This window comes from Carcharodon carcharias, chromosome 17, assembly GCF_017639515.1.
Source record: "Carcharodon carcharias isolate sCarCar2 chromosome 17, sCarCar2.pri, whole genome shotgun sequence".
Lineage (NCBI taxonomy): Eukaryota > Metazoa > Chordata > Chondrichthyes > Lamniformes > Lamnidae > Carcharodon > Carcharodon carcharias.
Window position 1 is genome coordinate 71,076,631 of NC_054483.1, and position 25,299 is coordinate 71,101,929.

Below are 25,299 nucleotides of genomic sequence, written 5' to 3' on the forward strand. Positions count from 1 at the left end.
AGTTTTGGAAGTAAAAGTACTGTGGGTTCTGAGGTTCAGGTACAGGAGAAACCAGTGGTTTGTGTATAGGTGAAACAAGGAGAATCAGTGATAGGTGAAGAAGTGGGAATCTGTTCACAGTTTACGCGAGAATTCTGAGGAGCAGGTTGCAGAAATGTTTAAAGACTTTGGGTGGAATTTTCCAAGCCCGCTGGCAGTGGGCATGATAGGTGGCTTGCTCAGAAAATATGGCAGGACCCACTTCACAACAGAGTGAAGGCAGGCCGCGATCTTCTACTCAGCCGGCCACGTTTCCTGCCCTCGGTTGGCGGGGAGCTAATTGTAACACGTCAGCATATAATTAAAAGGCCATCCCACCAGGGTCTTGGAACCCCGCCATATCATCCGTCCACTTCGGCGGGAAAGCATGCCGATGTATTTCACAACAGCACGCAGGCAACATGCACTTGGCAGCCTTCACTTTGGGAGAACTGAGGTAAGTGAGCAGCAGCTTCTCCACAGCTCGCCTGTTGTTTACAGGCCTCGGGGGGCTGGGGAAACTGATGCCTGGCCCCGCAGGCGACTGCTGAGGGATGATGGGGTGTCTGGAGGCAAGTGCTGACCAACCTCTGAGGCGACTGCTGAGGGGGTGTAGTGGGGGGGGTGTCAATTGTTGCCCTGGCTGCATCCTGCGCACAGGCAATTGCGATGGGGGGGCAGGGTAAGTGATTGAAATGGCCACGCATTAGGGACACCTGTATAAACTGACCATGTCTCTGTAACTGAGACAAATCGGGCGCAGCCACAGTGACATGATTGGACTAAGGCTCCTAACTTGGCTGCCCATGCAAGCATCACGGAAGCACCAAAGGGCCACCAAGTGTTCCATACCTTATACCCACCCCGCCACCGTCCCCCCAACCCCTTTGGCACAGACTTTGAGTCCGCCACCACTTTCTTGGACTGAACACGTTGTACAATGTCCTCACCAACTGGCCATGTGGCAGTCACTGCTGGAGGCACTCACAGCTCCTTACAATCTCAGCATCCTGATTTCGACCAGTGTCCCCCATGTCGCAGGTTGACAGGGCAGTCATGCAGCACACTTATCTCTGGCCATCCGAGGGGTGACCAACACTCCCTGGGAAGCATTAATGAGTGATCACACAGGGCCAGGAAAGGTTCTAAGTACAGCCATGATAACTATGTTTCTATCTCTCATGCTGCAGGAGGACCACGTCAGGATCATGGATCCTGGTGATCTAGCTGTGTACTTGATGGCCTGCAGAGACAATAAAAGAGAGAGGAGAGAGCGACTGAGGCACCCGGCCACTCAAAGGCAGGAGCAACAACCTCATGAAGGGGCAGCAAGGGCTCCTGTACATGCTGCCCAGGAGCAACAGTGAGCCGTGGCTGGTCGGGGCCTAGCGACACCCAGGGTCTATAGGCACCGCCTGCCATTTCTGCAGATGACTGAGAACCAGTGTTGCTGATGACTGCGCATGATTAGGGACCTGGTGGCTCACATCTGCCACTTACTGCAGGATTTGGCTCCAAGGGGACATGGAGGGCATCCACTGACAGTGGCTGTGAAAGTGACGCTCAATTTCTATGCCAGTGGCTGCTTTTAGGGCTCCACAGGTGACCTCCGTGGGATTTCACAATCTTCCACCCGCAGATGCACCCATAAGGTCAGGGATGCCATCTTCTCCATGGCACACAACTTGTGCATTTCGCCTGGGAATGGGACAGCCAAGATGCAAGGGGCATTGGATTCGCCCTGATCTCAGGATTTCCACAGGTGCAGGGTGCGATTGATTGCACACGTGGTGCTCAGTTCTCCATCACTACGCTCAGTGGACTTCATCAACCTTAAGGGCTTCCACTCACTGAACATGCAGCTGGTATGCGACCACCAGAAACGCATCCTGCAGGTATGCGCACCATTTCCAGGGAGTTTGCACAATGTCTACATCCTGAGTCACTTGTAGATCCCTGCAGTCTTCCAGAGTCCACTGAGGCTGCAGGGTTGACTCCTTGGGGACAAGGGCTACCCGCAGAGGCAGTAGCTGATGATGCCTGACTTTTCCATCATCTGCTGCACCCTTTACAGCCTTGCACTGCAACGGGGTGAGGAGCTGGCTGAGGAGGAGATGGAGAAGCTGCATGGCTCCTCCGATGAGGATGACACTGACAGGGATGAGGGTGAGGGGATCCTTGGTGGTGATGGCGACAGGGATGAGGCTCTCATACTGGCTAAGACGAGGCAGACACGCTTGGGAGGCACTCATAGCTGCCAGATTTGTGGAGGATGATAACGACATGCAGTGAGGAGTCCCCGTAGATCCTCACATCACATCAGTTGTGAACGTTTGACTCTAGTCTGGCTTATTGCAGTGCCAATACCCTCTGAGAGAATGCTCCTGTCATGGAGATGTATTGGAGGCCCTAATAGCCGCTTGATCACAGGAGGATGATGAAAACATGCAGTGAGGACACTCCATAGATCTTCACATGGCTTCTGAGAATGCCTGACTCCTGTCTGGCTGAGGGCAGCTCGCTTGCACTCCATGAGCAGGGCCAACTCAGAGATGCAGCCATGAAACTTTATATGCACCTGATGCTGTGTCCACCTTCAGCACCTCAGCCCTCAGGAGCTGGTGCACAGCATCACTGGTCACAGATGCTAGTGTGATGGTGGTCAGCCCTACCTTAAAGGTGCTGAGAGCACAGAGTATAAGAGAACTCTGTGGCGCCTGCCCGCTACATTCTGGCAGCAATTACCAGCACTGCTGAGGTGCAGGCATCAGTAATGTTTCCAGGGAGCATGAGGCTGGACCATCACTGTGGTCTGAAGGCTGCACAGAGCACAGGGAAGAGGCCTTGGACTGAGACACCTGCCTTTTATCTTGTGCAGAAAGGTTTCACATCTGAGTGACAAGAACACTGCTGATCAGAACAAGGAGCCATAGGCAGGGAGACATTCTTGGGAGTTTTTGATAATAGTGTACATTATGTACAAGTGATTAACACCCGTGCCCAGGCTGTGCAACTAATTCTCCTTAACTGTCCCATACAATCGTAGGATGTGTCGGTTCACGGACTCCCAAGATACCTGCCCTTTTTGTGGTCTTGTGGAATCCGTGGACCATGTTTATGTCGGTTGTTGTAGGCTGCACTCCCTTTTCAGTTATCTAAAGAACCTTTTATTACTGTTTTGTTTGCACTTCAGCCCCATGCTACTGATCTAGGGGCACCCGGTGCGAAGGGAGTCCGGGAAGGAGGAGGACCTCCTTTTGGACCTGCTCTTGGGCCTGGCCAAGTTAGCCATTAACAGTTCCAGGCAGTGGACGATCAAGGGGGTTGTCCGACCGGACTGTCTGCCTCTCTTCTGTGGCTACGTTCACTGCCGGTGTCCTTGGAGAGGGACCATGTGATGTCTGCCGACACCGTCGAGGCCTTCCATGCCCGGTAGGCACCGCGGGGACTGGGGTGCTTTATTGACTCTCTTAATCACATTTTGGTTTGATGTTTGTAAGTTTTCTTTAGACTTTGTCTTTGGCTTTACAACTATCCTAATATAGGGGCTGTGTTTGTTTCGTCCCTGATTTTGTTAATTTAGTTTATTTGGTTGACTCCAAAAGAGTTAATTCTCCTTAACTGTCCTAACCCTGCCGCTACATCTTGGTGCTCCCTGGACATCTACAGCAGAGTTGGAGGCAACCTGCTGACTGCGACGCCCTGTCTGTGATGATTTTGGCGGGCATCCTCTGGAGGGCTGAGACTTGGAGGGTCCCAGCATGCTTTTGGGGTCCTGCTTTGTGGCAGTGGTACCCTCCTCAGCCTGTGAAGCTGGATCTGCAGAGGTCATAGGAAGAGGGGAGTTAGATGCGCCGGTTCTCAGAGTCACCTGGGTGGATGGCCCTGGAGCGTGCACCTGCTGATCCTCCTCCCTATGGGCGCCCGAGGATCCCTGGCTGACTCCGTGAGCGGAAGGGGTAGCTGGAGTGAGATCAAACTGCCCAGCACCCCTCTTGCGTACACACTGTTGGAGGCTAACTATGGCATCAGCGATGGAGTTAAGCCCATGCAGGAGTGATATCCTGGACCAAGGTCTCCATGGCGGCTGCCATCCTGCCAGTGTTGACCTCGGTGCGTTGCAATGTTGGCGCTATCACCTCAGCCTGAAGACGGATGGACTCCTCCATCGTGCCTTGCAACCTGAGGAGTGCAGCAGACATCCCTTCCTGATGTTTTCGAGCTTGCCTTTGCAGCTCCAGCAACTGTGCCATGACTGAGTCCAGAGGCTCGTCATCTGACTTGGACTCAGCAATGCTCTGGCCTCTAGCAGTCCTCCAATAGCTGGGGATCTGGGAAGTCCCTGCCTCTGCCTGCTGTGGATCAGAAAGTGCAATGTGCTCACCAGATTGTGGTCCCAAGGCTACTCTAAAGCTGGGTCCCACCGAGGTGTGTTTCTCTGCGCTGGTGGAGGGTGTGCGTGAGCGCTGTGATGGGATTTCAGGGAAGGTGCCTTCAGACTCCTCTTCAGAGGATTCTTCAGAGCTTGCTTGGAGGCTCTGGGTCGTGGACTCGGTCTGCTGCTTCCCAGATGTGCCTGTGAAAGCAAGGGGACATAATTAGTGCATGGCAGGGGCCTGTGGAAGAGGATACATCACTCACAGCATGGTTATATGATGGATGTTGCATTGCTGGATCCTCACATGGTAGAGCAGCGCTGACCTTACCATCAGCACAGGACTGATTCTGGTCATCGCTGGCCAGCTGGATGGCTTTGTTTTCAAATTCTGTCAGAACTTTGAATTCCAGCATTCCTCCACGCCTGTGACCTTTCCGTCCTGTTGTGAGCCAGTTTGTCCTGCATGGATAGAGATGGGGAGTGTGTAATCAGGACGCCTGCCAGCCAGATGCTAAGTATGCCTGTCATGTGTGGGGGTGAGTGGTCCCTTGGATGGGGTGAGGACAGTGATGGTGTGTGTGTGAAAGAGTGAATGGTGATGTCCCTTGCACTGGCAGTGAGTGAGGGCCCTGTGAGTGTGTTATGGGTTTGTGAGTGTGTTAGTTGGGACTGATGAAAAGAGTGACTTATCCTGGAGATCATTCATCCTTTTGCTGCACTGGGTGGCTGTCCTCTTCTGAAGGGCATTGGCGCTGACCACCACTGCCTCCCAAGTAGGTTTGGTGACATTGCTACTCGTCCTGCGGCCAGAATGGGGGTAGAGCACGTCCCGGCGGGCCTCGATGGCATCCAACTCGAGGGACCTGTCGTTGAAGCGGGGGGCTGCAGTCTTTTTGCCTTTGCAGGCTATGTCTCTCAGGCAGTGGTGGTGAGCTGGTAACGATGAGCGCTTTGCTGGCAGCTGCCTTTTAAAGATGGCAGCCGGCATGATGCAACAGTGGGATGATGGCAAGTGGGCAAATGAGAGCCAGCCTGCCATGGAAATGGCATGTTTTTCAGGAGCGAATATATAATGAGGCGGGCTCAGGAAGATATGGCGTGAAAACCTGCCATTTTCGTTGGCAGGTAGGACTCCATTTTACCCATCTGCTACCGCACTTAGTGCAATTCTGGGAAAACTCAGCCCTTTGTGAAGGGAAAGTCTTTCCATATGTACAGCGTGGAGTAGATAAAGATGTTAAAATTTTAAGAGACACAGTGGCTAGTCAATCCTTAATGTTGTGGGATGGTGATATTTGTTGTTCAGAGGGAGTATTGCAGGAGCAGATGACAATAAGTGGGATTCATGAAGATGCCCAACCTATTCCATTGTGGAAGGTAAATTTAAGGAATTAGAAGTAAACAGGTGAAGTGATTGTTGGGAGTAGTGAAAAAAATTGCCCATTGCAGGTGTTCAGTTTATTCTGGGTAATGATGTAGCCGGGTCCCAGATGTGGGTGATGCCCATGGTAGTTGAGCAGCCTACAGGAGTGTTTTCAACAGAAGTGTTGCAAAAAGAGCATCCTGGATTGTTTCCAGATTGTGATAATAAGATCACAAGCTCAAATGTTGAAACAAGAAGAACAGGAAGTTCAAAGGCAGGGAGAAGCTGTGGAAGTCCAATTAACTGGCACTGTGTTTGATAACATTGTTTAGGAGGAAAGAACAGAGGACAATGCAGCTGAGGTGTTTAACTCAAGGCAGTTAGTGGAGTTACAGAAGGAGGATTTGCAAATAAAACAGTGTATCTGACAGCTTACTCAGAAACAGAGGCAGAACATATTCCAGAATGTTATTACCTTAAGGGTAACGTTTTAATGAGAAAATGGACTTACCATGCTTCGGTAAATGAAAGCTGGAGGGAGGTGCATCAGATTGTAATACATCTTGGATATAGGAATGAGATTCTAAGGATAGTTCATGAAACTTCAATGGAGGGACATTTAGGAATTAGAAAGGCACAGGCAAAGATTCAAAAACATTTTTGTTGGCCTGGATTTCATAGGGATGTAGTCAAATTATGTAGAATACATGTCAGGTGATAGGGAAACCACAAACAGTGATTAAGCCAGCAACTTTAATTCTAATTCCAGCATTTGAAGAACATTTTAGTATTGATTGTGTAGGACTCCTCCCTAAGAATAAAAGTGGAAACCAGTACTTACTGACAATAATGGATATGTCTACCAGGTTTCCTTAAGTGATACCTTTGAGAAATATTACAACAAAGAAAATTGTGAAAGAGTTAAGTATATTTTTTACAAGATATGGTTTACCTAAAGAAATACAATTAGATCAGGGTTCAAATTTCATGTCACAGCTGTTTAAAGAAGTAATGAACAGTTTGGGGATAAAACAATTTAAGTCAAAAGCTTACTATCCTGAGTCACAAGTGGCTTTGGAAAGATGGCACCAAACTTTAAAAACCATGATGAGGGTGCAGAGTCAGGACTACCCACAAGATTGGGACAGGGGAATTCCATTCTTGTTATTTGCTAATTGAGGTGCTCCCAATACATTGACTGGTTTTTAAGCTCTTTTGAGCTAGTTGATGGTCATGAGGTAAGGGGAAAACTGAAATTGATTCATGAGAAATTGACGGGTAAAAATTCAGAAACTACTCTCCTGGATTATGTATCAAATCTCAGAGAAAGATTGGACAGAGATGTGAGTTGGCTAGGGAGCATTTAAAGATATCATAGCAAGTGATCAAAGTGAGAGCAGACAGGAAAGCTAAAGCTCATAGTTTTGTTGCTGGGGAGAAAGTGCTAGTTCTGTTAATTGTACTGGGTAACTCGTTAAAGGCAAGGCTTAGTGGGCCTTATAGGATTGAAAAGAAACTGGGGGAAGTAAATTATTTAATAAATACTCCACATAGAAGAAAGAAGCATGTAAATATTCTTAAAAAGTACTTTGACAGGGATGAGGACCAAAAGGAGGTATTGGTGGTGTAGATAATGAGAAGGAGGTAGAAATGCAGGATTCTGAAATTTGAATTTCCTCTAATTAAATTGGATAATGAGGGGGTACTTGAACATTTAAATGTAATATTGAGTTACTTTCCAGACAAGTGTCAAAGTGATTTGGGGAAGCTATTGCAGTCACACAAGGCTACTTGTGGGAATGATGTATGTGTAGGAGTTTCACCTTTGATAAGGCAATATCATTCTAGATTAAATCTGGCAAATTTGTCACAAATACAGAAAGAAATTGAGTTCATCCTTCAAAATAATACAGTTGAGTCTAGTTGCAGTAACTGAGTTCACCTATGGTGCTGGTATTGAAACCAGATGGAACACACAGACTGTGTGTGGACTATCGATAGGTAAATGCAGTGAAGGAAGTGGATTCATATCCTTTACCACAGTTGGGAGATTGCATTGAGAAAGTGGGACAATCAAAATTTATCACAAAAACTGACTTGCTAAAAGGATATTGTCAAGTACCGTTATCAGAAAGAGTAAAGGAGATATTGGCTTTTGTGACGCCAGATGGACTATATCAGTTTAAAGTCATGACATTTGGTATAAAAAATGCACCTGCAACATTTTAAAGACTGACAAAGTAATTGCAGGTCTGAGCAATTGTGCTGTTTATATGATGACTTGATGGTTTTCAGTCAGACGTGGGAGACATTTACAGCAGCTGGAAGAATTGTTTTGTCAAATACAAGAAGCTAATTTGGTGATAAACATGGCTTAAAGTGAATTCGCAAAAGCGCAAATTACATACCTAGGACATATCATTGGACATGTTAAGATGGCTCCGAGAGAGGTGAAAGTCAAGGGTATCATGGATTTCCCCGTGCCTACAACAAAACAAGAAGTTTTGAGATTTCTGGGCATGAGTGGGTTTTACCGGAAATTTGCACCAAAGTTTAGCAGCATGGTTGCTCCATTGACTGAACTATTGAAGACCGAGAAGTTTCAATGGACACAGGAATGTCAGAAGGAATTGGACAGTTTATAGACTATTAACTACACCACCAGATTTGGCAGTACCTAATTATGCCAAGCAATTTAAGTTGGCGGTTGATGCAAGCGATATAGGTGTTAGGGCCGTACTGTTACAAGAAGATGAAAATGGAATTGAAAAACCAATAGGGTATTTTTCACTAAACTTGAATGTACAACAGAGAAGATATTCAATGATTGAAAAGGAAACTTTGGGCCTGGTGTTAGCATTTCAGCATTTTTAAATCTATGTTGCATACAATTCAACAGAAACAATTGTTCATAAAGACCACAATCCGTTAAAATTTCTGGACAAATTTCGAGATGGAAGTGCAAGGCTATTCAGAATGGAGTTTATTACTGCAACCATTTAATCTCCAGATTATACATATGGCTGGATGAGAAAATCTGATTGTAGATGCATTGTCAAGAGTTTGAAGCTTTAAACTGGACACTTAAAACCTGGACACTGGAGTGGAATGATTTCTGTTGATACCAATGATTTTTGTGTGTATAATATATACGTAGAGCTATGTTAATGCATGCATCTGGTGTAATAAGTATAGGAGGTAATGTAAGATGGGTTAAGAAAATGAAGCCATCTTTTTAAATTATGATGGTTCATTTTCTAGTAAGGAGGGGCGTGTCAGGAAAATGTAATAATTTTCATAATATTATTGGAATTTATTGTAAGGTAGAAATAGTGTGTGTATGTCTTAATTTAAAGATTGCTGGCTTAAAGACTTTGATGTATCAAAAGAGAAGCTAGGTTTAAAATGTTAATTATTTAAATGTGGCTGAAGTTTTAGAATGTGAGGTGTAAAGGGAAAATTTGCATTTTTTTAGATAAATCAGAGTAATTTGAATTTCAAAAGAGGTGGTGAAATGTTACACTTAGCCAGAAGAAGCCAAACACAGTGTGTTTATTTTTCCCAAAGCTTACTGATAAAAATTGATACCATGAAAGATTTTTATTATTAGAAAATTAGAGTTGAAAAGACATATTGAGACAATGGGATTTACATTAAAAGGGAGAAACCAGTATAAAGAAGATGAGGTTATGTGTAAGAGGAGAGAATTCCATGATCTATCAAGTGTGAAAAGCCTCCAGCCGCTAAGCCTCAAGTTTCTGTTTACATGAACTGAAATGAAGAAAACTCACTTTGAATTCGACTGTTCAGGGGATTGTGTTACTTTACCTGGGTCTTTAAAAATCTGTGTTTTACTGCTGCCTTAATGGAGGTGTAACTGGGAGTTAGATTAACTAAGGGAGCTAGGAGTTATCATAGTTGTAATTTGTAGATCTATGTATGTACTTAAAATCATTTTTTTTATTAATAAAGGTTTAATTTAGTTTTGTAAGAAACCTTTAAGACTCAGTGGTCTTATTACTACTGAATTCAAGGCACACATCTCGAAATAAATACACATTTTAAAATGGTTGTGACAGCTGTTTCAAGTTTCCCTCTGGGATTTGAACAGCTCAGCATTTACCATCTGTTGTGCCATAACACCCACCCAGTTCCATCCTCAGCAGCCTACTCTCAATCATCAGCAAAGTGATGGAAGGTGTCGTTGACAATGCTATCAAGCGACACTTAATCAGCAATAACCTGCCACTGATGCTCAGTTTGGATTCTGCCAGTGCCACTCAGCTCCTGACCTCGTTACAGCCTTGATCCAAGCATGGACAAAAGAGCTGAACTCAGGTGAGGGGAGAATGATTGCCCTTGACATCAAGGTGGCAGATGACAATGTATGGAATAAAATAGCTCTAGCAAAACTGGAGTCGATGGGAATAATGGGAAAATCTCTCCACTGGTTGTAGTCATGCCTAGCACAAAGGAAGATGATTGTGGTTGCTGGAGGTCAGTCATCTTAATCCCAGGACTGCAGGAGTTCCTCAGGGTAGTGTCCTAGGCCCAACCATCTTCAACTGCTTCATCAGTGACCTTCCCTCCATCAAAAGGAAGTGGAGATGTTCACCATTTGTGACTCCTCAGATATTGAAGCAGTCTGTGTCCATATGCAGCAAGACCTGGGCAACATTCAAGCTTAGGCTGATAAATGGCAAGTTACTTTTGTGCCAGAAGTGTTGAGAACAACCATCTCCAACAAGAGAGAATCCAAACATCTCCCACTGACATTCAATGGCATTACCATCACTGAATCCCCCACTATCAACATCCTGGGGATTACCATTGACTGGAAACTGAACTGGACTAGCCATATAAATATTGTGGCTACAAGAGCAAGTCAGAGGCTAGGAATCCTGCAGCGAGTAACTCACCACTTGACTCCCCAGAGCCTGCCCACCATCTACAAGACAAAAATCAGGAATGTGATGGGATATCTCCACTTGCCTCGTTGAGTGCAGCACCAGCAAAAATCAAGAATTTCGACACCATCAATAACAAAGCAACCCACTTGATTGACATCCTGTCCACCACCTTAAACATTCATTCCCTCCAACAGTGACGCGCTGTGGCAGTAGCATGTCCCATCTGCAAGATGCACTGTAACAACTCACCAAGGCTCGTGCAACAGCACCTTCCAAACCAGTGCCCTCTACCACCTTGAAGGACAAGGGCAGCAGAGGCATGGGAACACCACCACCTGGAAGCTCCCCTCCAAGCCACTCACCATCCTGACTTCACTGTTTCTGGGTCAAAATCCTGGAACTTCCTTCCTAACAGCACTGTTGGTGTACCTACACCATGTGGGCTGCAGTGGTTCAAAAAGGAGGCTCACCACCACCACCTGCTCAAAGGCAATTAGGGATGGGCAATTAATGCTAGCCTAGTCAGCGATGTCCACATCCCGTGAACGAATTTAAAGCAAAATAACACTGACATTAACTTTGACTAGTTGGGCCAAATAGTGTTTCCATGTTGTAAATGTGTTTTTTATATATGCAAAGGAAGTTATAATCACTCTCTACCATGGTCAACAATTTGATAGCAAGATGCTAATATTAATACTAATACATGATCATTATATGCAAGTCATTCTTTGTTTAGAAAGTTATGATCTGACATTTTTATTTATTTCATGTAAACTGATAAGTATGAAGTTCAATTTTTGCAAATGTTAGGTTCTCTAGTGGCATTTGCTTATCATGACGTTTGGGTGATGAATCTCCTTTTGTATTTTTGGACAACCAATGTTTCGGTTTTATTGCTGTCTAAAATAAACTTTTTTTATCGCAAGATCTTTATAAAGTTGAAATGGGGGAATGTGAAGAACCATAAAGTTTTCTTCACATATGGTAGGGCTGAACTTTGAATCAGAGCATTTTTCTTTTTTTTTTAAGAGTTCAAATTCCTAAAGGGTTGATATATGGATCACAAAGATAGTAACCTTTAAATTTATACAGTTTTAATATGTGTAGCAAACTAACCAAGAATAAGTGCTCTGTGTAATTTCATAGATAAATGTGGTTTGGTTTAAGGCAGATTCAAAGAAAATTGTTCCCAATTCCATTTAAATTCTAATAAAGGTCATTAAGCTACCATATTATTGGAGCTGCTTGCTGTTCTACATCATGAATGGCATATTTGAAGCAAAAGGATAATTCAAAGCTGGTGTCTGCTTTTATGTTTTAATTGATAATCCAAATAGTCTAAACAGCAGTGATCTTTTCAGTGTAATACACTACCAGCTGTTCTAAGGATCAAAGAACCTGAATTTTCTTTAATGTTTAATGACCAACTTGTATTTTAGATAAATTTGAATGGGAACATAGGAAGAGGAGTAGGCTTTATGGCCACTTGAACATATTCTGTCTTGTATTAGATCATGGCAGACCTATTTACCATCATTTTCTCTAATTTCCTTGAACCCTTTCCTAACAACAATTTTTTTGATTTAGATCTTGAAAGTTTTAGTTGACCCAATCTCCACAGCCTTTTGGGGAAGGAGTTCCAGTCTTCTGGTGCCCTTTGTGTGAAATAATGTCTACTGTTTGCTGGCTATCTAAGATGATGTCCCATTGTTCTGGATTCTCTCATTGGAGGAAATTGGTTTCTCTCTGCCTACCCTCCTAAATCCCTTTAACATTTTAAACACCTCAGTTGGATCACCTCTGAACTCTGGACATACAAATCTAAAGTTTTTAGAGCTATGTTAGCGCTTTTTAAAAAACACACGAGGAGGTATGTCCTAATTTACTGTGAATCTCGAGCTATATTAATAACTACTTTCCTGAATGCTGATGTAGCATGGAACACATTCCCAACTAATACCTGTATAGTTGTAAATTTAGTTTATGGCTTAAAAAACATTACAAGATGAAGACTGGTTTGCATCACACTCTGAGGAAGTGGTTCCAGTTATTGAAGCAAAACCCACAGAATGAATCCCTCTCCTGAGACGTACTAATCTTAGAGTGGCTAAAAACAAATTGCAATGAACAACAAGGAAACTGCCTCAATCACGTTGTCTAGATCTGTATGAGAAGAAACAAACTTAATTCTGAAAATAGAGTCCAAAACAGTATGCCTGGTGAAATAAAGAAAGCAATAGGTCCTCAGTCAAGATTGCACCACTTGATTCGCCTAATGGAAACCTAATTCCTGAAACAGTCAAAGAGAGAAATGCAGCAAAGAAGATTTTGATAAATGTTATTCACATTATAAAACTATTGTTTCTGGGGTAGGCTAAAATGCAATCCTTGGGCTTTTAAGTCATCAAGAAGCTCAATAGGGAACCGTGTATAAACAAACTTAAAAAGACAATCTGTTTCGCAGCATCAAGAAAGGCTGCAGGACAAAAGAATTCCAAGAATACACTGAAATGAGGAAAACTGAGTGTGCAACATCTGCAAATGTCTTGCTTGCCTGCTGAAGGGAGGGAAGGGTACCATAAGACTCCATTGTACGAAACCAAAAGAGATTAGGCTAATAACAAATATAAGGGATTTTCTCTCTCTAATGTTGCTGGCAAAGCACTTGTATGGGCCGTTGTTAAAAGACTAAGTAGTTGTTGGATATATTTAGTAAAGAGTAAGTGCAGCTTCCAAAGATCAACTAGTCATATTGGCATTATATGAAGGCAACTGCAAAGGAAATATCTTAACATACCTGATAGGGTGGATGCTGAAAGGATGTTTCCCTTATGGGGAATCTAAAACTAGGGGGCAATGTTTAAAAATAAAGGGTCTCCAGGAGAAATTTATTCTCTGCGGATCGTTAGTCTTTGGAACCCTCCCACAGAGCTGCAGATCGCTTAGTCTTTGGAATTTTCTTCCACAGAGAGCAGTGGAAGCTGAGTGATTCAACCAACTGGAAGTCGAGGGTTATTTTTGGGGAGCACAGAAAAGTGGAGTTATGGCCACAATCAAATCAGTCATGATCTTATTGATTGGTGGAGGAGACTCCAGAGGCCAAATGGCTGCTGACTCTTATTTCTTATGCTCATGATAGATCTTACAAAGGCTTTTGACCTAGTCAGTAGAGTGGGCCTTTTTCGATTGCTGGAGTAGGTTGGTTGCCCTCCAGTCCTCGTCTGTCAGCTTCACTTCTTCCATGATGGTATAATAGTAAAATCTTGTATGATGGTAATCAAGCTAACTGCTTTGAAATCTTCAGTGATGTCAAACGGGCATGTGTTTTGACACCAACGCTCTTTGGCATATTCCTCTGTCTACTAATTCATCTGTTTTCTTGTCTAATATCGAAGGTGTAATACTCTATGCAAGATCAATGGGTAAGCTCTTTAACACTGCATGCCCTTGAGCATGAAGTAAAACCAAACACTAACAGGAGAACTTCATTTCACCCATGATTTAGGGCTCATCTCACTCTCTCACGCACATACACACACACACCCATACACTCTGAAGTGGAGCTTAAGCAATTTTGCAGTAGCTTTTCGCTGTCTTGTGATGAATTTGGGCTAACCATCAGTCCTAAAGAAGACAGTGACATGGTGCAAGGCTTTCTTGGTGGCAACAGAAGTTTCAGTAGCTAACACCATGCTAAAAGTTGCACATAATTTTAGCCACCTAGATTCAATTATATATAACTTGCCTCTACATGACTATCTAAATTCTTATAATGGAAAGGCAGCAGCCATATTTGGTCAATTGACTAAGCTTGTGAAGAATATTAAGCAATTGGCATTGAACACCAAGATACAAGGTATACCAATGTGTGCCTTAAGCACACTGCTGTATGGCAGCAAGACTTGGACAACCTGTACAGGCTGGAGAGAAGGCTTATCTGTTTCTACCTACTTTCTTCACTTTATTCTAAGTATCAAGGGTAAGATAAAATTTCTGACACTGAAGCACTTACTAAATTTTCATGCCTGATAACACTTCTTCTCAAACATAGACACCTCTGATCGCTTGGTCACCTAAAGCAGATGAAAGATGGGTGTAGCCCACAGGATCTCTGACGAACTTGCAGATGGCCCAAGGTCACTGGGACAACCTAGGTCCAAGTTCAAAGAGGGCCTTGTAAACCATTAGCATTGATATCTCAAGCTGGGAAGGTGCACGTAACAACACACCACACTAGAGAGTTGCACTGCATCAGGGAGATTGGAGGGGTGACTTTCATGGAGAAAAAGAGGCAAAGAGGAAAGCGCTTCAGGAGTCAATAAGGCAAGGGCTTCACTATTTGGCTAGATGTACATCTACACTACCTGTGGTGAGGATTGTTGCTCGAGAATTTAGCCACTTGAGATGCAGTGTGGCAAAATAACTAAATATCTTTGGTGCTGATGTCATCATCTTTTGAGATGGACTGCTACCACAGAGACATTCTGATGAATTGGAAGGATTATATTCCCTTTTTTATACTCTAACTTCTTGAGATAAAGGCAAACATTCCATTAACCTTTTTGATTGCATTTTGTAACTGTCCACTTGCTTTTAGTAATTTGTGTACATCAACTTCCTTTCCTCTCCCATGGCTTCACTCCATTTAAGAAAATATTCCAATTTATCTCAGATGCAAAGTGGATGCCCTCGCACTTGTCCCATATTGAATGTCATCTGCTGCAGTTTTGCCCATGCAATTAATTTCTCTCTTCCTCTTTGTAACTTCCTTCTCCCATCTACATAACTTATTGTGCTTTCTGCAACTTTAGATATTTAACTCTCTATTCAATTCCTTCAACCAAGTCATTAATATACATTGTGAAATGCTGAGGCCCTAGTGGAGTTGCCTGTGAAATACCACTTGTCACATTCCACTAATCAAGACTGTTTTCTTTATCTATACACATTATCTCCTACATCCCAGTTGCTTGTCTGTTAGAAGGTTGTGTCCAATTCCTTGTGTTTTTATTTTTGACGTCTTGTGCAGAATCTTGGCAAATGCCTCCTAAAAATGCATAAAGACAACTTCCTTAGACAATCCTAAATACCATGCCAGTGACCTTCTCAATAATTAAAGTAGATTAGTCAAACCTAACCAACCCTTCATAAATTCAAAATGACACCGTTTGTTAAACTTGTACTTCTCTAAATGCTCGGCACTTTGTAGCTGATAGTAGATTGCAGTAACGTCCCCAGAACTGATGTTGAACTGATTTAGATTTGTAGTTACTCAGTTTATCCTTCCCTCTTTCCTTAAATAATGGAGTAGTGTTTACAATTTTCAGTCTATCGACTCTAGAGAGCTTCGGAAAATTATGACTAACACATCTGCAATTTCTTTTATTTATTCAATAGTTTGAGATGGAAACCATTAGGTTCTGGAGATTTATCTTCAAACTCCAATTTTTTTTTCTATTACCATTTTTTTTCTATAATGTCCCTTTTAACATATATTTAGGTCTTTCTGTAAATTGGTATTTTGGCCTCTCTCCGCTGTGACACAGAATACAAAGTATTTGTTAAACAAGTCCGACCTTTATTTTCCATTATAATATTGTCTGCAGTTGTTTTTAATGGACAGTATCCCCATTGCCACTGCCTTTCTCTGAATGTATTTCTAACAACTTTTGTTACCTTTAATATCCCTTGCAAGATTTTTTTTAAATTCTGTTTTGGCACCACGTTGCTTCCTTTGTAACTCTTTGCTGGATTTCTACTTTTCCTTGTATTTATGCAAGTCTTATCTTGCTTGTTGACTCTGGTTGTTTAACTATACAAGTGGAGCCTTTACCTTTTAGGGTTAAGTACTGGTTTTGTATCATATTAAATACTTCTTTGTATACTTCCCAGTGTATGTAGGTTCACTGTTAATGTTTTGCCCAGTTTAATGTGGTTAGTTCATTTGTTTATCCCTCAAACTTAAATCCAAACCCTCTTTGTGAACCTCCCTTCTCCCTCTTAAAAGTAAAATCAAGTCATGATGGTCATGATTCATAACACGTTCCTTTTCCGTCAGATTGCTAGCTCATTCTGGTCTGAAGCAAAAATTTCTAAGCTAATAAAGAACTTTATTTTTGAAGAAAAATTAAAATATTTTTGAATATGCAAAATCCTGATGATGACAAATTAGCTGTCTTAATTGACGTACTAGAAAAAATTGTTATTTTGTAGAATGCTATCAAGCATTTAAAGAATACAGCTATCAAAGAGAATACTCTGGTTTCAGCAATAGCAACCCATAGCTTAAAAACATGAAGTTCTTTAATGGGGTATTTAAGGTGGTGGACAAAGACAATCCAGTAGAGAACATAGACTTGGATTTTCAGAAGGCATTTGTGATTGTTCTCTTGATTAAATTAGTAAGGAATCTTATGACCCATAGAATATTCAAAATATTGTGGAGAAGACTGAAAACTGCTTTAGCAATTGAAGACAGACTGTGATAAATGGAAAGTGTTCAGCTTGGGGAAACAGTAACCAGTAGTCAACTATAGGTATCTGTTCTGGGACCATTGCTATTTACAGTATTTATGAATTATGTGGAATAAGATGTCTTTGCAGCTATATATAAAATTTGCTGATGATGCAAAGCTTAATGGACAAGTCGCAAATAGAAAGGAGATCAGGCAAATTTCAGAGAAAAATGCACTAAAATATGGCAAATGAATTTTAATATGAATAAATGTACATTTTTTTATTTTGGAAGAAATAAGACATATATATGTGTAATATATACAGCATAAAAGAGGTGGCGTTACTAAATTTTATGGGGGATGGGGTAATGCATGTAAACTAGTTTTAAAGGAAATGAGCACAATAAGAGTCTTATTTATAATGGGCCACCATGATTGAGTGGTTGACCAAAACCTAATTTTACTGGAGTAAATAAGCCTGAAGGGAGACAGGTCTTCAAATTAATGAAAGCTAAACAAGCTATTTATTTCCTTTTGAATATAGGACTTAAGCTTGTATGTACAAAACGTGCATGCCTTGAGCAAAGTTAGACAGATAAGGAAAAAGCTCCGCCCCTACATGATAGTGGATATGTGATACATAATTTCGGGCAAAATAATTTATTTGAGGTCATTTTAGGGCCTTTTCATAGGCATTTGGATTGATAACTTGAAGCGTGTTTGAGGGTGATAGAGATTCTTGAGTTCATACCTTTGCTTGAGGTTACTTTTTCGATAGAGTTGGGAAAGGGAATTGGTGTTTCCTAAAGTAGGGGAATCAACAGGGAGGAAAGTCCATGATAGAATAATCATTTGTCAACTTTGGAGCAAGATTTATGGGCTGAAAAGCCTTTTTCTGTAGATGTTCTTGCGTCGTTCTATAAGCCAGATTTTACGTTATTAATGCCAAACAATACATTTGTTAATATTTCTGCAACTATTACAGAAATATTTTTTCTGATGCAGAATCATTCAGACTTATGTTCTGAGGGAAGAATCTGGTGCCCTGTCCTCAGAAGCATCTGATTTCAATAAGGCCCAGTTGAGCAGACGTGGTGGAATCATGGCTTCACTTTACACATCACATCCAGCAGACAGTGGACTAACAATGGAACTCTCATTGGAAATAAACAGGAAGTTGCAAGCTGTGCTAGAAGACACATTGTTAAAGAATATAACACTTAAGGTAGGTCATAGGTTATGCGATGAACGTAGAGCTCTCACCCTGTGTCAAAAAATGACTCCTATTCATCTAGAATATAAACTGCAGAGACAGGATTGGGCTTGAGTGCATTACACCCTATGCTTGCCTGGTCTGCAACTGCATATGAAGAATGGTCACTGCATACAGAACCATGGATGGCTATCATCTGGGGAATTATCTGGTAAAGAGTTGAGAAGGGAGAGAAATCTAAGGAGACAAAAATGAGAAAAGTACTTGAAATGTGATACTTGAATTTGGGAGTTGCTCAAAGAATGGATAAGCATTTAGTGTAACTGAATCAAAAATGTTAAGAGTGGGAAGAAATTGTGAGACGAGAAATGATGGCATTGTTTATAAATGTGGACCTGAATGGCACAAGAGGAAAGATACTAGTATTGGGAAATAGACAATGACTTAAACCTATAAAGCATTTTTAACTTATTGAATGCTCCAGAGTACTTTTGGAGGTGTAAGCTAACATCAGTCCAGTAGTAGAAGAATTGGTAAAGGTAGCCAAATCATGGTCAAAAAGATACTTTCAGGAAGCTAAGGAGTGTGCTAGTAATGCAGAGGGGTTTAGTCAGAGGGTTTAAGTCTAGGGTCCAAATATCTGAAGACTCTGACATTGGAGGAACTAAAGGAAGGGATGAAGGCAAAAGAAGCCAAAAGAATACAAGGTTGTTCTGGATTTTTTTTTAAAGGACAAAGAACTGGGATTTTGTTACTAATTGGGTTAATGGGGAATTAATGGAGGTTGGTGAGGTCAGGCATGATGTGGGGTGGTGGGTAGAGGGCGATTTACTGCTGAATAAGATGCAGATGACAGTTTTAGACAAGTTGGACTTTTCTGAAAGCTGGTGAGGAGACCATTGTAGATCAAGCCTAGAGGTGATAAACATATCAATGAGAGTTTGAGTGAATGGTGAGAATGCATTAAGAGCAGAAGAAGCATTGCTACAGAGTTGGGTAATGGTGGCCTAGGTGACTGGCTGAATATGGGGTTGTGTGCTGGAGCTGGGGGTTAAACATTACTCAAATTATGCATTGTCTGATTCAACCTGCAGTTTGCCAGATGGGGTTGAGGGGTAGGACAGTTTCTTTTGACAGAAGCATGGTTTTATCATGCCAATATTAGCTTGGAGGATATTTTGGCTTATTTACAATTTACAGTTGACAAACAGTCAGACAAAACAGCGATGATAAGGAATTAAGGATGGTGGCAGAGAGCTTTGAGGTACTCCTGAGGTTACATTGTGTTGTTGAGGAATAAGCCATTATGCGAGATCTGTGAATGGGTTGGGAGTGAAACTAAGCGAGGAAGGTATCATGTTGGTATACTTGTGGAGGAAGAAGTAGTAGTTTACCATGTTGAATGAAATGGATAAGTCGAACATATGAACAAGGAGCAGGAGTAGGCCATTCGGCCCCTCAAGCCTGCCCCGCCATTTAAGAAGATCATGGCTGATCCAATAGTAACTTCAAATCTGCAGCCCGCCTACCCCCGATAACCTATCATCCCTTTCTTATCAGGATTCTATCCACCTGTGCCTTTAAGATATTCAAAGACTCTGCTTCCCCGCCTTTTCAGGAAGTGAGTTCCAAAGACTCACAACCCTCTGAGAGAGAAAATTTTGCCTCATTGCCGTTTTAAATGGGTGACCCCTTATTTTTAAACAATGATCCCTGGTTCTAGATTCTCGCACAAGAGGAAACATCCTCTCCACATCCACCCTGTCAAGACCCCTCAGGATCTTATGTGAGAGGAAAACAAAAGATTACACACCCTTTTTTGAAGTCACAAAGGATCATGTTGGCCAGGGAGATTTAGGGTATGGTAGTAGATGGGGCAGAGAAAAGTTAATATACTTATACTAGGACAGGATCAGTATTCAGAGGACAGAGATTTAAGGTAACTGGCAAACGAACCAAAAGAGAGATGAGAATTTTGTTTACACAGCAAGTTATGATCTAGAATGTGATACTTGAAGGAGTGGTGTGAGTAAATTCAACAGTATCTTTCAAAAGGGAATTGAAAACAATAAATTTGCAGGATTATGAGTAAAGAGCAAGGAAGTGGGTTTAATTAGATCGCATTATCAAAGAGCCAACATGGGGAGATGGGTTGAATTATGATCCTTTAGGGGAGATATTTTGCTCTTCTGAAGCTGGCGTCACCTTGATGCATATTTGAAAGTTCCAGTGTTAAAGCAAGGAAAGAGCAGTTTTTAACCTGTTTGCTGTGCTGTGGATTTTTGTGGCAAGTTTCCCGGCTGCCAACTATAGAGTAGCTGCTCAGAACAATTCTGTTCATTTGTTATACATTAAAGCTCCTAGCTGGGAATTAGCTACACTTCCAGTTTTCTAATGATACACTGTTATGTGAAAAATCAGAGGTTTCTGACCATTGATATGATCTGACTAATTTTTAGACTAAAATTTCCATCTTGCATTCCCTTTTGGCTTTCCTAGACCAATGGTGTTGAACCTATTTGGATTTAAATGTCTCACATTGCATAAATTGATGATGCTGAAGACCATACATGGCAATGAAGAGAGTATGTCAGTGGGATTAGTATTCCACTTTTCTAGCAAACAGCAGCACAAATACAATAGGTCAGTTGGCCTCCTTCTGTGCTACAAACCTGTTTGATTTTTCTGGTCAAGAATCTTGCCAAATGGACAATCCCCAGTACGACTATCTCTCCATGATAGATCTGCAGTTAAATTTTATTTTACAGAAGCTAGCCATTACTGATCTCCACAAACACTTCTGTTTGGTATTAATGCATTTAGCAAGGTCTGTTGATAGTTAAAATATTCAGAATCAGACTTCCCCTAATCAAGTCACCTCTGCCAAATTTACAAATGCTTTATCTCAGTGAAATACACGCATTCGCTGTAACTCACCTGATTCCCCAAAGCCTGTCTGCCATCTACAAGGTACAAGTCAGGAGTGTGATGGAATACTCTCTACTTGCCTGGATGAATGCAGCTCCAACAACACTCAAGCTCGACAACATCCAAGACAAAGCAGCCCGCTTTATTGGCACCCCATCCACCACCTTAAACATTCACTCCCTCCACCACCGACGCACAGTGGCAGCAGTATATACCATCCACAAGATACATTGCAGCAACTCAACCAGGCTCTTTTGACAGCACCATACAAACCCACGACCTTCACCACCTAGAAGGACAAGGGCAGATGCATGGGAACACCACCACCTGCAAATCACACATCATCCTGACTTGGAACTATATCACTGTTCCTTCACTGTTGTTGGGGCAAAATCCTGGAACTCCCTTCCTAACAGCACTACAACACATGGGCTGCAGCGGTTCAAGAAGGCAGCACAGCATCAGCTTCTCGAGGTCAATTAGGGATGGGCAATAAATGCTGGCCTAGCCAGCGAAGCCCACATCCTGCAAACAAATAAAAAATCAATTTGACGAAAGCATCTTAAAATTAAGAAAGGCTCATAGAAGCAGATTCAATCGTAAACTTTAAAAGGGAATTGGATAACCACTCAGTAGAATCTCATCTGCATTGAGGAGACTGTTCTGCAAACCACTCCATTCTAGCCATGTTTGCCAATGAACTCCTACCCTACTCCCACCCAAAGTATTTGGCAAATTTATTCAGTTCATCAACAGTATTTTTCCTTCAGCAGCAGTTAAACTGTGTCTTCACTGTTTGTTCAACAGACTAAATGTAAACTCCTTAGGTTCTTTATGAAAAAATTGCTCATCTAACTAAGAGGATATGACTGACGTACATAGGAACGTAAGGGCCTGGATTTTGTGGTAGAACCAGCTGCCAGTGCTCACCTTAAAAGTGTAAGTTGGACAGTGACCTCTGGCAACCACACATACAGTTAAAGATAAAAATTGAGAAGTTGTTATCAGAGTTGTCCTGTTAGTCCAGAGGCTGCGCTACATTGCCAACTCACCGAGACTCAGCAGTGAAATACGTGGAATGGTGTGAAGTTGCTATACCTATTTAATAGATGCACATTGATTTTGTCAGCAAAATTTAGAGCTTGTCTCTTTCAGTGTAAATAAATTTTTAGTGACATGGTAAATCTTAGTTACTGCCAAACAACCTCTCTGCAAAGAAAACTAACTTTCACAAGTGCAGAGTATCATTCCTTCAAATTTTAATTATTGTTAGATTTTCTGTCTCTTCTACTTAACTTAATCTCATCTTTCTCTCTATTTAAGCCAATACAGTTACTTTCCCTGTTTGCACAGGTCCAAGATCCCGTGTGGAGGGCAGGTTCCCATAGAAAGCCTGTTAGCAAGTGTAATTGTCATGAAAGGCTGGTGCTGTTAGTTTGCTACTGACTGTAAAATTTGGAACAAGGATAAACTTGCTCTGATTTTAAGATTTAGTTCCCTTGTCCTAGAGATCCTCATCAGCAGAATGATACTTTTTATCTAACCTATATTTTCCTTTCAAAACCCTACAAATCTCAATTAAATCTCCCCTTTACCTTCTACCTTCCAAGGATTACAAATCATGTTTATGTAATCCCTCCTAATCTAACACTGGGAGCCTGGTGACATTCTGGTGTATCTGCCCACCACTCTACCCAAGACCAGTATATCCTTCCTAAGGTTCTACACTTTAAATCCAAAGCAAAACTAACATACTTCAGAATTTAGGTGGTACTATTCTGTTGCTTGCGAGGATAGTTGTTGGTTTTCCAGCTCAAGCTGAAGCACCAGAAGTTACTTCCTTATTAGAGGATTTAATTCCCTACGATTCACGCTGGAGAAATGGTGTGGGGAGGGCTCAAGATTCCTGATCATTGTGAACAGACCTCTTTAAGGTGGATTAGGTACATGTCAACAGAGCTGGGGCTAACTTCCTCAGGGTAGTTATCTAGTGCTGTGAGGGAGGGTTTCAAAATAGTAATTGAACAATGAGAGGCCTTCAAAGAGGAGATGGTTCAGGTACACTAGACACATTTCCCTGAAGGGGAAAGGAAGGGTATTCAAAGTTAGAGCTCCCTGGTAACTAAAGATAAGGAGGTTAGAACGAAAGTGAAAAAGGCAAATGTTAGTAGCGAGCTAAATTGAACACCGAAATTATAGAGGAGATCTAAAAAGGTGAATAAGAGGGTCAAAGAGTATTATAATAAATTAGCAGCTAACATGAAAGGGAGTCCGAAGGTTTTTTAATAAATAGTTGTAAAGATAGTAAGAGGATAGTCGAAGGAAGGGTGGGGCCAACCAAGGACCAAAAAGGAGATATCTTGGGGAAGCAGAGAGGACAGCTGAGGTATTAAATGAGTATATTGTATATTCACGAGTGAAGACTATGCTGCCCAATGTAACAGTAAAAGGAAGACTTGTATATATATGTCACCTATCATGACCATGGATGTCCCAAAGCACTTTTCAAGTTGGCTGTAGTGTAAGTGCTGTTGCTTGAGGAATGTGGCAGCCAATTTACACAAAGTAAGCTTCCACAAACAGCAATGTGATAGGGACCAGGCAATCTGTTTTGTGATGTTAATTGAGGAAATTAATATTACTCACTCCTTTGTTCTTCGAAATAGTGCAGTGGGATCTTTTATATCCACATGAGAGGGCAGATGGGGGTCTCATTTTAATGTTTCATCCAAAAGACAGCAACTCTGACACTGCAGCACCCCTCAGTACTGCACTGGAGTGTCAGCCTTGATTTTTATGGTCAGATCTTGTAGTGAGACTTGAACCCACAATCTTCTGACTTATAAATGAGTGTGCTACCAGTGGCATCACGGCTGACACTTATAACAATAGTATAATTTTCTTTCTACAGGATAAAAAAAGGTAAAGGGGAGGCACTAAAAGATTGACTTTTCCATTTTGAATACTGCCACCAATAGGATGCATCCTGGATTAGTGTGGGAGGTAAGGGTGGAAATTCTGGAGGCTGTGCCCTCTGATATGGGGATTTTGCCAGAGAACTGGAGGATTGCCAAGTGTTACATCCCTATTCAAGAAAGGGAAAAGGGATAAACCCGTAATTACAGGCTAGTCAGCCTAATGTCATAGTGGGAAAACTTTCAGAGACAATACTTGAGGAAATTGAGTTAATAAATGAAATTCAGCGGTTAAAGGAAAATCATGTTTGACAAACGATTCAGTTCTTTAAAGTAACGGAGGAGAAGGCTGATGAGGGTAGTATTTGACCAAATGCCACATAATAACTTGTAACTAACATTAAAGCCTATGGGATTAAAGGGAAGTAACCGTGGATATAAAAATGGCTAACGGACAGAAATTAGAGATTAGTGGTGAAAGCTTGTTTTTCAGACTGGAGGAAGTAGATCAGCTTCCCCAGGGTCAGTATTAGGGTGACTGTTTTTAATATTTTTAATGATCTGGACTTGGGTATGCAGGACATGATTTCAAAGTTTACAGATAATGCAGAACTCTGAGATGTAGTAAATAGTGAGGAGGGTGGTAACAGACTTCAAGAGGACTTAAGCTGGTGAAATAGACAGACAAATGGCAGATGAAATTTAGCACTGAGAAGGTTGAAGTGACACATTTAGGTAGGAAGAATGAGGAGAGGCAATATAAACTAAAAGATACAATTTTAATAGGGGTGCAGGAACAGAGACCAGTGTTCACATATGTACAAATCTTTAAAGCTAACGGGACAAGTTGAGGAAGCTGTTTTTTTTTTAAAAAGTGTATGAGATCCTTGGATTTATTAAGAGGCATTGATTACAAAAGCAAGGAAGCTATGATAAATCTTTGTAAAGTACTGGTTAGGCCTCAGCTGGAGTATTGTGTTCGATTTCAGGCACCATGCTTTAGGAAGGATGTCAAGGCCTTGGACAGAATGCAGAAGAATGGTATCAGGGATGAGTGACTTCAGTTACATGGTGAGACTAAAAATCTTGGGTGGTTCTCATAGAGTGGAGAAGGTT

General features: G+C 41.9%; 1 protein-coding gene and 1 long non-coding RNA gene across 7 annotated transcripts in view; one reads left to right on the forward strand and one right to left on the reverse strand.

Annotated features, from left to right (window-relative positions):
• LOC121289772 overlaps positions 1–25,299 on the reverse strand; it is an 87,909-nt gene that overhangs the window by 59,004 nt on the left and 3,606 nt on the right. Inside the window, exon 2 of the long non-coding RNA XR_005945646.1 lies at positions 8,168–8,243. This is a non-coding gene — a long non-coding RNA (uncharacterized LOC121289772). The remainder of the gene's footprint in view (positions 1–8,167; positions 8,244–25,299) is intronic.
• ccdc186 (coiled-coil domain-containing protein 186) overlaps positions 1–25,299 on the forward strand; it is a 91,258-nt gene that overhangs the window by 58,746 nt on the left and 7,213 nt on the right. For 2 of the 6 annotated variants that reach the window (XM_041209524.1, XM_041209525.1), the window contains exon 14: positions 18,133–18,352. The exons of 2 other annotated variants lie outside the window; for them this stretch is intronic. In XM_041209524.1, coding sequence (XP_041065458.1) covers positions 18,133–18,352 — 220 coding nt within the window. Of the gene's footprint in view, positions 1–18,112; positions 18,353–25,299 lie in introns of those variants that run through there. 2 more of the 6 variants (XM_041209529.1, XM_041209527.1) reach the window with 2 other exon arrangements.